This window comes from Eublepharis macularius, chromosome 10 (assembly GCF_028583425.1).
Source record: "Eublepharis macularius isolate TG4126 chromosome 10, MPM_Emac_v1.0, whole genome shotgun sequence".
In the NCBI taxonomy this organism is placed as follows: Eukaryota; Metazoa; Chordata; class Lepidosauria; order Squamata; family Eublepharidae; genus Eublepharis; species Eublepharis macularius.
Genome location: NC_072799.1, coordinates 26,393,336 through 26,408,337, shown reverse-complemented (window position 1 = coordinate 26,408,337; position 15,002 = coordinate 26,393,336). Strand labels below are relative to the sequence as shown.

General features: G+C 43.0%; 1 protein-coding gene across 3 annotated transcripts in view; it reads left to right on the top strand.

Annotated features, from left to right (window-relative positions):
* The window catches only part of TSPAN5 (tetraspanin 5), a 78,640-nt gene extending 64,133 nt beyond the window's left edge, over nucleotides 1–14,507 (top strand). For 2 of the 3 annotated variants that reach the window (XM_054990563.1, XM_054990565.1), the window contains exons 3-8: nucleotides 863–1,009; nucleotides 2,567–2,737; nucleotides 3,381–3,506; nucleotides 4,382–4,429; nucleotides 4,544–4,660; nucleotides 5,301–14,507. In XM_054990563.1, the coding sequence (XP_054846538.1) occupies nucleotides 863–1,009; nucleotides 2,567–2,737; nucleotides 3,381–3,506; nucleotides 4,382–4,429; nucleotides 4,544–4,660; nucleotides 5,301–5,366 (675 nt within the window). In that variant the 3' untranslated portion in view covers nucleotides 5,367–14,507. The remainder of the gene's footprint in view (nucleotides 1–862; nucleotides 1,010–2,566; nucleotides 2,738–3,380; nucleotides 3,507–4,381; nucleotides 4,430–4,543; nucleotides 4,661–5,300) is intronic. The other variant, XM_054990564.1, reaches the window with a different exon arrangement.
* The last annotated feature ends 495 nt before the right edge of the window (nucleotides 14,508–15,002 follow it).

The following is a 15,002-nucleotide window of genomic DNA, read 5'->3' as shown; positions in this document are numbered from 1 at the left end:
GACCGCAGGTAAGCCGGGACGGGAAATTGCGGTTTTTACGAGTGAGGTCGCTGAAAAAGCAAAAGCACTCGCTCTATTTATGCCCATCTGGAATCGGCCCTGTAGTAGTGTGTAAGCTACTGCCCAAAGAGCACGTTTTTGGAGAGTATTTGTGCTGTGTGGCAGCATAAGGTGGAATGAGAGAAAACATGCTTTCTAATGGCTTGGATCCACTGGACTGTTTCCCTGGACAGAGAGCCCTGTTTTCTTGCTTCCTACGGCATTCCAAAATGTTCCCACTCCAATGCACCTCCCAGGGGACACGAACACACTCCACTAGGTAAAAGCTACTGAGTGGTAGCTTCTGTTCAACAAATTGTTTTATGCATCTGTGCATATTTTAAGAAAGTCCTCCTACATAGATGTTTTGGCGCCTACGTTTTATTTAAACTGAACTGGTAGGTTAAAGGGTAAATGAGTCATCAACCAAAACAATCTGTAATGGATGGACAGCCTTAATTTGTGTGCCTCCAACTTCCAGGAAACCTTGTCCCTTTTCCTATCTTCACCATTCATGCTTCTTTAGCCCCTTAACAAATCAGTTCTGTACCAATGTGTGCTGAGTGACATTCCTGTCACTTCCTCACAAAGGAACTGACCAGTGCCTCATTGCATTGGCGTGGTGTCGTTTTAACACAAAGAACTGACAGGAAACATCAGTCTTGCACAAAACCTTATTTATCTCTCCTAGGCACAAAGGCAGTACATCGGTTTGTCTGTTTTGATTTCTGTGTTGAAATGGAAAAAAGACAAAGATTGACTGAAAAGCACAGATAAGCCGGATACATCTGGGATCTGTTCCTGTTGTTTCTGTCCCTTGCAGGGAGTGTTATCCAACATCTCCTCCATCACGGACTTGGGAGGCTTTGATCCAGTTTGGCTGTTTGTTGTGGTGGGAGGAGTTATGTTCATCTTGGGCTTTGCAGGATGCATTGGAGCACTGCGAGAGAACACCTTTCTTCTCAAGTTCGTAAGTGGATCACACAGTTGCTGTTGCAGTTACATCAACCCATTAATAAAATGACTGAATGTTGCTAATTTGATACTGTATTTTATGCAACTACATTAATGGCCTGCCTCTTCCCTTCCTCTCAAACCTTTAGTGTTGTAGGAAATCAGAGATTTTAACAGGACCATTTCAGCTCTTGAGACTGTTGTTATCAGACCAGGAGTGAAAAAGAGGAGAAACTAACCTGCACAAACATTGATTATGTAATGTTATTCATGAAGCTTGCTTACGGAGATAATTGACCAAAGTTGGATCCACGTATTGCTGAATATTGCATTGTTGCAATATTTATCTCTGGCACTATATCTAGTGATGTGTGGTTCCTATAGAAGATTCAAGCCAGTATAGGTGCCAAGTCTTCTAGAAGCTTTCTTCTCTGGCCAGGTAAAAGGGAGGCCTTTGGAGGAATTGTGGTATTTCAGAGATGGTGAATGAACACAAACCTCCATTCACCTAGTATGCTGGTTGAGAAAAGTCTATGCTCATCCTTGTACTTAGTAAACATTTCAGTGTTTAGAAATGTAAGCCTGGAAGGAAGGAGCTAAAAGGGTCATAAAGACCCTGCCTCCGAGCGTTGTCTTAATTTTAGTCATGGCTTTTTTTCTAGGAAAAGAAGTAGTGGAACTCAGTGGGTTGCCCTCGGAGAAAATGGTTACATGGCTGGTGGCCCCGCCCCCTGATCTCCAGACAGAGGGGAGTTTAGATTGCCCTCCACGCCACTGAGCGGTTCGGAGGGCAATCTAAACTCCCCTCTGTCTGGAGATCATGGGGCGGGGCCACCAGCCATATGACCATTTTCAAGAGGTTCCGGAACTCCGTTCCACTGTGTTTTTACTGGAAAAAAGCCCTGATTTTAGTCCTTTGGAGATTAATCCATGTAATTGAGAGTTTTCAAATGCTGCAATAAAATACTCAATTCATTTAGCTCCTCTTTTACTCCCCCCCTCCTCCGGTGTAGCCATGCATCCCTGCATCTGTGCCCATTCTATTTCTTGACTACCTAGCTCTTCTTGGACATCCACACCCCAGTGTGTTCCCTCTCTCCAAAGAACTGTAGTTCTAGGAGGCAATCTGTTCCACAAAGAGTGGCCCCTTCCTTTGGCTGCTAGTGTAAGAGCCTCATCTCAGGGGAAGCATTAGTAGAACTGTGGGATCCGTCTAATTTATTAAAGTGTATTCCTGGCCTCTTCATAAAACTACAGCTGCAAGAGATTCTCCTATCATGCTTTGCAGCTTGAGTTGATCTAAACCCCAGTAAGTTTTACATAGGTTTATTTCATTTTGGGATTGATTGCCATGTTAGGGTCAGAAAGGTGAAATTAGTGACCTTTTTTGGGGGGGGGCACCTTGTAAATGTTGGTCAGTTACTTTTGTTTGTTTAGTACATTTTTATCCCACTTTAGCGCAGAGTGATGTACATGTAGGCAGAAGTGCTCACTTCTGAGTGCATTATGCCTTACGATTCAGCTATTATACATGGAAGCAAAAGATGAATAATGAAAATTCTCTTCTTCACAGTTCTCAGTATTCCTGGGAATCATCTTCTTCCTGGAGCTCACAGCTGGTGTTCTGGCCTTTGTCTTCAAAGACTGGATCAAAGACCAGCTGTATTTCTTTATCAACAACAACATCCGAGCATACAGAGATGACATTGATTTGCAAAACCTCATAGACTTTACTCAAGAATATGTAAGTGGCACAATCCTGCTTGCTTTCAAAGAATGGAAAGTAGCCTTTTCAAAACACAAGTCTCCCCATTCCTGGCTTCTCATCTGTTCTTTCTTGGAAAAAACAATAGAACCACCTACAGTATAAATGCAAGTTTATTTTTAAAATAAATTTCATTGTAGGAGGACTTGCTTTTGCTCAAGTTGGTAACCAACTTAAGCCACAAAGCGCAACTTGCATTGCAAACCTACCATTCAAAGAGAGTCTTGCTCCTAGAGTTTGATATAGCCTAGCTTTGCATTGACATCTCTTCTGAATTATATGCCATGCAAGTTGGAAGATGCATTTTAACAGATACACTAGGGGAGGGGCTGTGGGTCAGTGGAAGAGCCTCCGCTTTGCATGCAGCAGGCTCCAGGTTCAGTCCCCAACATCGCCAGTTAAATGGACCAGGCAGTAGGTGATGAGAAAGACCTCTGTTTGAGGCCAGCTGAGTAGATACCAATGGTCTGATTCATGTAAGACAGCTTCATGTGTGAACTTAAGTGGTGGCTGACTGTGACTGTTACGGGACATTTACAATTCTAGTAGGAAACAAGAGGGAAATTGGTTGATTTTGAATCTTGCTAATGGCTGCCTGCCATTCTTGTTTTCCTTGCTCCAGTGGCAATGTTGTGGGGCTTTTCAAGCGGATGACTGGAACCTCAACATCTACTTCAACTGCACAGACTCCAATGCCAGCCGAGAGCGCTGCGGGGTGCCCTTTTCTTGCTGCACTAAAGATCCTGCTGTAAGTCCAGTGGGTGATGCTTGGCAAGGCTGCTGCCTGTGATATAGATGGCCTACAGGACCCTTGCAAAAAACACCTTTCCTGTTTAAAGCCAAAGTTGGGCTCTGCCTGCCCAGTATCCCATGCCTGTGTGCTTTCTGCTCTTCTCTTTTGTACCGACCCAGAGTAGTAGCACTCCTAACAGATTGCTAGTGCAATCCTAAGCATGTATATTCCTCAATCCAATTGAGTTTAATGGGATTTACTCCTAGTAAGTGTGCTTAGGATCACAACCTGCTATTGCTTAGTAAACTGCAATTGTTTAATACATGGTTGCACAAAACTTGCGCGAGAAAACGCGATATTTTGCGTTTTCCCCGGCATGAGCCGCGACGTTGCGGCATGTAGCGGCAGAAGGTAAGCCATCTGGAAACGGCCCTGATTTGTCTTTGCCATCATTCTGAATGTGAACTCGAAGGCCCTGTTCTCACTTAACTGTGGCAATGGTGCTGAGGGTGAACTGAGCTGCCGAACGTTAAAGGGGCTAACATGATGGAATGCTCCCCAACGGGGGAAAAGTTCTCTACATACAGCATTCTAGCAGGTCAAGCTGTAGTTCCTCACAGTTTCTACTCAGAAACTTTTCTTTTTTGAATCATGTGATTTCATGATTAAAATGCTGCATCCCAGGTACAGCTTACTATTTCAATGAGGAAAGGATTCTGTTTTGAGTTATTTGAGGAGGGGAATGAGGGGGCCGTTTTGAGCATAAAACATTTGGCCGGGGAGGCGGGGAGAATGGAGAGCGGTTCTCTTTAGCCCGTGGAGATTTGCCAGATGGAACAAACCAGAACCATAAAGCAATGTTTTGATGGGTGTGCTTTTTGTTCTCTTAGGAAGATGTCATTAATACTCAATGTGGCTATGATGCCAGGCAAAAACCGGTAAGTGTTCCTGGTTTGTCAACTGTGTATAATGGCTGGGAGAGGAGGCGGAGAAGCCAAAAGGGGTATTGTCTGGTGGGGGTTTTTTTTTTCATTCCTTCCATCTCTTGGCAGGAAGTTGACCAACAGATTGTTATCTACACAAAAGGTTGCGTCCCCCAGTTTGAGAAATGGCTGCAGGAAAACCTTACTATAGTAGCTGGCATATTCATTGGCATTGCATTACTGCAGGTAGGTCTGCCTGTTCCTTTGGGAGCTTGCAGGGCAACAATTAGATAGATGATCTCAAAGCAAAGATGGATTGAGAATTTTTGTGTGTCAACAAAAACTTGGTTGATTTTCAGCGTACATCCTTGTTATTGTGCAACATTTTATCCCAGTCTATTCAACCCAATAGCCACATATAGCTAATCTAGGAAAATTGTCCAGTTGGGGTGCAGAATGCAGTGGGGCATTTTTTTCTTGCTTTGCTCAAAGATTGTGGGACTGCCTTTTTGAAGAAAACGTGCTTCTGGGGGTTCAACATCTCTCTCTCCCTACCCCACCCCTTCTGAATTTGCAGGTTTCCATAGTAATGGGCACACTGCTTAATCTTCGATGTTTGGGATGTCTTAAAAGGGCCTGTGGTTATTAAACTCCAATTTTCTTTGTAGATACTTAATCCTGGATCCAATAGGGCTCTTCCTTGTCCCTACTGTGATCAGTAACTGAGTTTGGTTAGGGATAGTTCCATCTAATTTAATTGGACTACTCTATATTAAACCAAGTGTGGATTGCTGCCATCGTGTTGTAAATGTGCATGCATTGGTTCTATTAGATGGGCTACTGTCGAGGCTTGATTCTGGCTAATACGGCATCTGATCTGTTGCAGATATTTGGGATATGCCTGGCTCAGAACCTGGTTAGTGATATAGAAGCTGTCAGAGCCAGTTGGTGAACTTGCTGACAGAAGTGGCGCAATACACTGGACCATCTGAGCCCTCAAAACCTCCAGTTGGTGGGCCCATTGGTCACCAGGCAGCGTTGAGATGAGTGACAAGGAAGCCCAAGTAATCCCAGGTTGTTGTAACTGCATTGGGCCCTTGTTTTTTCCAAGGGGAACAGCTACAGCCACCAGCTTACTGACAAAACCTTCTCAAATCTCCAGTTTGAAATTTGTTGAGCCGTGAATCTCTACTGTATCCTTGACTTGAGTCCCAGGTGGAAGCTCCTTCTTCCTTTCTGTGGTAAATGGTCTGTGTTGATGGGCCCTCAACCGCTGCTGCTGCGTAGTTTAGTGGGTTTGCTGTTTGCCCTCCAAGACACAAGCTTGTCCGTAGCTGCCAACGACAAGGCAATTTTCTTCTTCACTGAGCACCAAGGAATGGTGTGTTTTCAGCAGACAAAGAGGCTCCAAAGCCCTTCTGGAAAGAAACCCATCAAACAGAAAACCACTTTCGACTTCTTGGCTGGTTCGCTTGAAAGCAAGAAATAATCACACTTCCTCCAGAGCGTCAAGATCTGCTCTGCGTTGCCCTCTGTTGGGGACCAAGAACTTTATTTCTCATCCTCTTGAAACCTTTTGCTAGAAAAGACAAATGAATGTGAGGTTTGAAGGCAATAAACTTTGATAAAAGGTGGTTACGGTCACTCGTTATCATTTTTAACAGGTGGCAGTGTATAAAGAGTATGAATGGTGAGGTTTTGGACCAACTTCGTAATAAAGAGAATGAGAAATATGGTGAATTTAAAAGAAAATAAATCACAGTATACCAAATTTTATGGGTAAACCTATGGATTCTGTGAAAGTAAATTTATTTGGAATAGTCTTTGGTCTCTCATTGTGGTGGTAGACGTTGAAACATTTGGACAAATGTATAATTATATGGCTGTCTGAATCCTCCTTAGGTGGAACTTCTGTCTCCCTTTTCTTGCATGTGATTGCTATCATCTTGGGATCTGTTCTGTGAGACTTCTTTTTTTGTATCTGTGTTTTTGAATAGGCCTCCAGTTCTAACTTGCTTATTTATTTGAGTATAAGTGGATGCAATGACAAACCATTCACATCCCCTCATTTTGTAAGGACTGAGATATGGCTTCTGTTCAGTTAGCCCCACAGATACATTTGCATCTAATAAAAAATTCTTTGTCTCTTCTTGATCAAAACTAGTAATGCTTTAACATAATTTTTTTAAAAAAATGAAGTAGTGATTAGATATTTGCAGGCCAAGTTTCGAAGTTGAAAATAGAATTTGGGAGGAAGCAAAATTCTGCAGAAAGAATTAAATAGAAACTCCCTCTAGGACTGCGAAAGAGATTTCTCTGAGGTAACGAAACTGTTCTAGGTGGATGTGCATAAAACCTGGGTTATAGCTGTTTGTGTAAAACTTGTATTTTAAATAGCAATGCAAAACACTAAATTGATGGTGCCTTTGGTGTGAGTATTGAATTTAGTTTTTATCAAGAATATACAGTGGGGCCTGAATCTTTGTGTTTCAAGAAATGCAGTCAGGTTCTTTTGTGTACATGACCGGACTTATTACGAGTGTCTTAATGAACATGGAGAGGACGTTAGAATCAACAAATTTCTAGATACTAGTTATGTGCATGCTCTGACCTGGATAGTCCAGGCAAGCTTGATCTGGTACGCTAAGCAGGGTTGTCCTTGGTTAGTAATTGGATGGGAGACCTCCAGTGAAGACCAGGGTTGCAGAGGCAGGCAGTGGAAAATCACTTCTGTTAGTCTCTTGCTTTGAAAGTCCCAGCAGGAGTTGCTGTAAGTCAGCTATGACTTGGCAGCGCTTTCCACCACGAGTTATATGCATAGCTGTTTGAAAACCCGAACTTGAAAAAGAAAATTGAAGTATATTCAGGATGAAGAGGCTCTCTGAAAAACTCCTCTTACTTTAGTGGACTATTGTTGGCCTGAACTTGTGGGAGGCTGGCATTTTGTCCTGTTTTAAAAAAACAAGTTTTCCAACTTCCCCTTGGTGTTATCTCATTCATAACAGATTCCACTTTATCTATTTGGCTGAAAATTGTACATTGCCCCTTGCTCTCTGATGTGAATTTTTGGAAGTCAACTGCAATGATTCTACAAGGATGTTATAAAGAATTTCTGCTTGACTTTGTAGATCAGTGAGCATGTCTTCTGTTAGCTTGGGCAGGTGATGGTGGAAAGCGCCGTTATTGCAGCTGACTTATGGTAACCCCGTAGGGTTTTCAAGACAAAGAGATTAACAGAGGTGATTTGCCATTGCCTGCTTCTAGTCTTCCTTGTGGTCCCCCTTCCAAGTACTAAACAGGGCCAATCCTGCTTAGCTTCCAAGATTTGACAAGATCTGGCTAGCTTGGGGTATCCAAGTCAGGCAGCTTGGGTAGGACAGTTCAAAATATCAGGACACAACTTTTTGCCTCTGTATGGCAAAATAAAATATGAGGTATGGGGAACATAGTAACATTCTGAAACGGCTTCCAGGTTTTACAAGATTGGAATCTACAGATTCTAGAAATAGGGCCAAATGTCCACAATCCCAGCATATCAAGTGCATCCAATGAAAATACTGACTAAATATTCCTCCTTGATTCTGCTGCTACTTTTAGTTTCTATGGGGAAAATATCCATTGTTGTGCTTTATGCTTCCACAGCTTTGTTGTGACCCATGCTTTTCTTGTTACTACTTTTATAGTTGTCAAGTGTGAGATAATATGCATGTTTGAAATGACAGGGGGAGAGTTTCCACATGGCAACTGTGTTCTGTCGCTGTGTCATAGTAAAGCTTTCTTGTTGCTGTGCCACCACCATGTGGTGAAGTTTATTGTTGTTATCCTTTGGGCAAATGCCTGGTGCTGGCGTGTTTTGTTGGACCCCGATAATAGGATACAACAAACACTTAAGGTGGTCACTGTTCCCCTAGAACCTCAGAATTGTCCTATTTCCTGCACAGTGTGAGGGTGTGTTCCCTAGGCTGAGAATGAAATTAAGAACTAACAATTTTAAAACTCTCCTTACTGAATGTAGATAGCCCATAAACATGCATTTCCTGATTGTTTCCTTGTGTTTTTCTTCTATCTTTATAAACCCCAGCCTCTATGGTATTCAGTTGTCTAAGACTATGAACCTGGCATTTACCTCTAAATGTAGAGAATTATTCAGAAGATTTTCCAGTTAGCTTCTCTATGGCTCCTACAAATTCAAACGAACATTGTTCAGATGTACACTATCCCTAGAGGGTTGGATCCCATGAACTGATGGAGTTCACAGAAAATACATTGCCCACCCCTTCCTTCTCCCTTTCCCCACCTGGTGTTATGTGAAAACCAGGGAGTAGTGGTTTGAAGGATGGGATGTGGGGGTCTGCAGTTTGAAGGGGATATGCAGAAATCATTCCTCCCAGACCCTCTCTCTTGGAAAAACCGTTTCCCCATCTATAGAAGAGTTCATCCAGGTAAGTGTACATGAGAATGAGATTTCTGCTCTTTCCCCCTCAAATGTCTGGCCCTCCCAATTCATCCCATTTTGTTCCTTCAGGATCACTTCTTCATCAGTCTGCCAGGGGAGTTTATAAAGATACAATCCACTGATCACGAGAGTTCGTAACAAAATTCACTTGCTAATTTTTCTCTGGCTGTGAAACTTGAGTCTGACGTTCTCTGGCATTGGTTACAGTGGGCAGTTCCTGAATGTAGGGACTGCGTTTTTAAAGTTTACTTCTTAAAAATAAACTACCCGGGAACACTCCTGGACGTCTTTTTTCACGTTCGTTTTTAGAAGATGCAGGAACACCTTTAAGGGTAACCAGGGGAAGGTCAGTGGATATAAGCTTGTATGTGAGAAGAAACCTGTAAACTTCATCTCAGACTGCATGTCTGGGTTCTTGGTACATCAATTGATTTTCAAATTGACTTATCCTTCTAATCAATTGAAGTTGATTTATCCTTCTAGGAAAAGGATACTTTCAACCAGGATTTAATGCTGGCGTATCTGAACAGGGAAGGCAGAATAAGTCAACTGAAAAGCTGTGAACTCCATTGCAGCATGCAAGACGCATCATTGTTCTTTCTAAAGGACTGCTTCTGCCTTGATTTCTTGTACACTTTTTAAGGGAGGAGAATTTCAAGAAAGACCAAGGAGAAAAATTCTGAAGTCCAGCAGAAGGGCAAATTTTTCGACGCCTGCTGGAGAAGAAAGGATTTTTTGAGCTTAGCATAACCTGAATTCTTTAGGTTTGAGCCAAACTGCACCTGACACCGGGGATCTGTGATTGGATCCCCCGCATATAACATCCTCAAAACAAGCCCTGTTCAAAACCTTCAGCCCTAGTAGGGGTAGTGTTGCACCTGTCTCTTTTCACTTTTGTGGCCAAAAACAACCAGGGGGATAGTTTTGATCAGGGAAGTGGCGGGAAGGGAAGAGTTAAAGTCTCCCCACCCCGAGTGCCACATTCTGGATCCCTATTCAAGCCCCTTTTCCCAGTGCAGCTGCTCTTCTGATGCAGTTTCACAACATTAGGCGTCTTCACCCTTCAGGGTCCAACTTACTTAGCCTGGCTGTGGAGTGCCAGAGGATCTTTTCTCGCATTGTTAGTCCCCGCATTGTTAGGGCAACATTTATATTGTGCAGTCCATTACACATTTGCTTCTTTGACCAGTTAGTTAATTTGGGCAAATGAATTAACAATGAAATCTTATACAGAGTTAACTCCAGCCACTCACTCCCACTCGAATACTTCTTCATAGGACTGCACTGGGAGAGAGAGGTTTAGCGCTTCGCTATTGTTAAAGATCCTCATAATGTCTAGAAATAGAGTTCTCCATTTTAACCGACCTTCTCTGTTCCACACCTCCCAGTTCCTGTTCTAACTAGTCCTATGGAAACCTTTGATGCTCTTTTGAATCCTTTACAGTAAGATGCTATACTTTTGTTGTGAAATCAAGACTTGGAACCTCTTAAAGCCAGGTTCCATCTAGAGTGTAAATAATCTTTGTAATGTACATAATGACGTGCCAGCGAACTGATCCTTGGACAGGATTGTGAATCATCATAAATGTATATTTATATTGAGAAGGGATGTACAATGTGGATTTGCCTGTTTATTTTAAAACATAAAGAGCTTTATGTGTCTATTGTTTCGAGCCTGGAATGCTTTAAGAGTCTGCCATCCAGAGACTACCAGGCAGAACTGCAGCTTAACAAAACTAAGAAAACTGCGCAGATTTAATTTGTTCCTTCAGGAACTGTTTCTAAACTCTTCCTTCTGCCTGCTTTGTTGCAGCTTCATCTACTAATTCTAGCTCCATATTGTCCTGATAATGAGCCTGTCTCTCTCTGGTCTCACATACCAAAGCCAAGAGACTGCAGAATATTATAGTATGCTCTCCTGCCTGCTTTTGGGCTAAATGTTAAGTGTATTTGTAGCTGGGCTTCGGCTGGCCTATAGTCACCGTGTTCTCTCCCTCAGTTTTCTCAGTGCCATGCTCATGTGTTGCACAGGAGAGGAATCCTGGAAAAACTATGTAAAATAGAGCTGGGGGCTGCCGGTTATGTATGTGCTTTTAAAATGGCCCCTGTATATTTCATAAGAGCGCCACAAACAAAAATGAAGCTGCTGAAGCTCATGTGTGAAAGCACGAGAGCATGGCTGGTAATTACAGTGAAGACCTGATGGACCTTGTGTGGTTCTGTGATATGGTCCCTTCCACTGTGCAGAAGGGCAGAGGGTAGGTGCAGGTTCATTTGAGGGCACACGTTGTTCGAGGACAGGCGTGCAGTCCCTACTGGAAACTCCCGCAGCCTACTTAATGATGGAGTCCTATTATTTCAGTGTACACACACTGTCTTGAGTTCTGTTTTCTCCAGCTCTTTAAAGCCCACCTCATTGAAACTTTTAAGCTATAGTTAGAATGGTAAATTACATGAAGTATGATTACAGTATATGTGTATGAGAATAACTCTGTCTTCCTGCCCAAGGGTATGTTTACACACAGCTCCTGCGTGTTTTTTTTCTGCTAGAGGCAAGGGTGGGAAGGAAGAGCCTTTCAGCAGTGGGGGTTCCATTTAAACTGAGAATTGCCTTTACTACTTCTCATTTGTGATGTACAAACGTCAGCTGTTAGTGAGGGAGTTTGAAGGAATGATGGGCAACCTACTTCCTTTCAAGGTCAATTTGGATTGGGACCAGGAATTACCAGGGGGAAAAAATGCTCGAGAGAAGATTCCCCCCCCCCCAATTGCCTCACAATTGCCAGTTCCAATTTGAAAGTCACCCCCTCTGTTCCCTTACCTGGCGGCTCCTGTTGGTGCTCAACCTGTTCTCCACTGTGACAGCGGTGGCTGTTTGTGCTCTGGAGGCCACCATTCTATTTCCCCCTCACTGCATCCTCTTGCTCTGTCTCTCTCTTCCACCTCCTCCCCTTCCAAATCTTAAAATGCTGCTGTATCTACATTTTCAACGACTAGTACTGTGACATGTAATTGTCTTGGGTTACCTGGCAGCCAAGCAGAACATCAAACCACAGCAGCTCTAGCAATTGGAACACAAATATAGTAGCATTCCAGACATCGGGAACAGGGAGAAAGAGAGCTACGTCTCTCTCCCTGTCTCCTGCAGCAGGGGAGAAAGCTGCTGCAGTAGCCATGGGCTCTACTTAAAACTGGAGCCAGAGAAGGACTTGGGAGTCCTAATATCCTTTGTACTGAAGGTGAGCTGATTAAGTTTGTTAGAACTTGGTAGTTCTATCTCCCAATCCCTCCCACTGGGCTTCAGTCAGAGATTCGCCCACACAGTCCCTTTCCTTCCCCTGAAACATGGAGAGAAGCACCTACACCTGTGAAAAGCAGAGAGTCCCCATGCTTAGGCATCGATGTGTGCAATCCACATCGCAAGTTGCATGGTGGAAGGAAGAAGGCTCATAAGCTTGATCCTCCATCATGGCAGTGGGACCTGGGCTGGTGTCTGCTGTAGTTCTGCTCCCATGTCTGGTGCCTCACATTGCTTAAAAGGCATTGGAGGAGGAAGAGATGCACTTCAATACTTTATGGAATTGCCAAAAATGGCCTTACTCCACTGTAAGGGTTGTATTTAGGTTACCACGGAGCATTTGAGTGAAACTGTAGGACATGTTAGAGGGTGTGGGGAGGGAAAATGCATTTGCGTGTTCGTGCATGCATGCAATTAAACTTAAGCATCCTACTGAAGTACTGTAGATACTTCTTACAGTATGAATAGTGACAATAAACAATACCTTTTTAAGTGTCAGAATGCATAGTATGGGGCCATAGCAAAGATGAGCCTGAATAACTTGTTCTGCTCTAGCTCAAACCCTGAAGATGATGTGTTATGGATTCTATATTGCCTTGCTGTGATACAGTAAAATGCTTATTCCAAGTGACTCTCTTCTTTAAACTGTTGTATTCCACAATGAAAGGCACTCACTGTATTTACCATTGTGTTATTTCTTTTTATATGAATGTATTCTCTTGTGTTGAGAGTGTCTTGTAAGTGGCAAAATTGATTGTAAAAGCCAGTTAAACGTGCTGATGGAAAGTATTGTTATAACAGAACTGCATGCTAGCACACTTTTGACTGAGATTTTATTGTTTCATTGCCCATTGGTCACTTTCAGGGTTTGGGGGGGCGGGGCTTGCTGGTCGTTCTCCTTCACGTCAGAATTATGGTACAATGTAGCCTGTGCAGGTGTTGGTGGATGTAACCGGACTCATTCATAAAAAGTTAACACAACTTCTTGGTGTTTAAGGTATTGAAAGTGGTCCTTGTCATGCTCTTTGTATTTTATTTTTAATAGATGCAATTTTTAGGAATGTTTTAATACATTTATGATGGACAATATAGTTTTACTAGTTGTGCAGTATTTCTGTATTTACTTGAAGTAAATCATTTTATATGCAATTTGTTAGTTAATTACAGTTTTATAAATAAAATTGAGTGACATCTGGGACTATTTGACTATTACAGCCTTCACTCTCCAATGCACAAATTTGTTCTAGTCAAAGTGAAGCCAGTCGCTTGAACAACAAGATCAGGCAATAGTTGACTGAGAGAAAATCAACCTCTGCTCAAACCAAATGTTGCGGTAGTACACATAAAAGGAACTTCTCAATCACAAACTGAACATAAACCAGTAGTGTGATGCAGCAGAAAAATTGGCAATTGTAATTTTAGGCTACATTAATAGAAGCATGATATTTAAATAATAAAGTAACAATTTCATTCTATTTGATGCTAGTCAGGTGTTATGTGGAGTATGTTCTGGGTACCATACTTCAAGAAGAATATAAATCAGAATGCATTAGAGAAGGACAATGAAGGAAAACCAGAGGTTTGGAAAAAGTTCTATGAGGAAAAGTTGGAGAAACAGGAAATATTTCGAGAAGACTGAACAGAAACAAATACTTGAAGGACTGTTGTATAGAAGAGGGCACAGACTTGTTCCCCTGCTGCTACAGAAGGTAAGACTAGATCTAATGGGCTTAAATCACAGGAAGATAGACTAAAGTTAAACATTAGGAGAAACTTCCTCATGGTAAGAGCAGTCTGACAACTGAACCTAATTGTTTAAGTGGGTGGTAGGCTTGCCCTCACTTGGAGGTCTTCAAGCAGAGGCTGGACAGCTGCTTGTCAGGAATACAATGAGAGGAACTGGGTGCTCCTTTGCAAAGGAAGGGCCTAGCAGGGGAGAGGTCATGGCTAGAAATGGGCACGAACAGCAATACAAACAAAAAAAAAGCCACGAACAACCCAATCTGCTGTTCATGAGTAAGCTGTTCGTGAGGCCCCATTCCCAGCAAACATGTTTGTTCCAAGCCCTCTTTGCGGCATTTGTCAGCCGTTCGTCAAGCCAGACAGTCTGGCGCCTTTCAATCAATTCTCCTGGCAACATAGGCATGGACTGTCTGAACTCCTTCTGGCTTTCCTTCTGGCTTGTAATCCCCTCAAAGTAGCTTCCAGCAGACAGTCCAGTTTTTTCCACTGTGAAAAGAAAATGACATGAAAGGGGGGGACCCATGGATCATGCCTTTCCCGGGATGCAATCTCTCTGAAACTTGGGGGGTCTTCAGAGGACAGTGAAGACTATTTCCCCTGCAAATTTGGTGGGTATTGGACATTGGGAAGGTCAGTTTGTAACTCCTCAATTAGCTTCCAGCAGACAGTCCCGTTTTTGCCACTGTGAAAAGAAAATGACATGAAAGGGGTAGACCCATGGACTCTCCTTTCCCCGGCTCAAGTTCAGCTAAGTCCCAAGGGGGCTGATCTGGCTCCCACGAACCTCCAACTACGAACATGTTTGTGAACATGTCATGTCCGTCGATGTTCTTGAATCCCAACGAACAACGAATATCGTGTTCGGGTTTCCCCCCCTGTTCGTGGCCATCTCTAGTCATGGCTCAGTATTAGAGCACAGGCAGAAGGCCCCAGGTTCAGTCCCCACCATCTCCAGTTAAAAGGACCAGGGAGTAGGTGATATGGAAGATCTTTGCATGTGGCCCTGGAGAGCCACTGCTAGACTGAGTGATAGCAGTGACCCTGAAGGACCGATGCTCTGATCCAGTAAAATGTGTGTAAAACCAATTCAA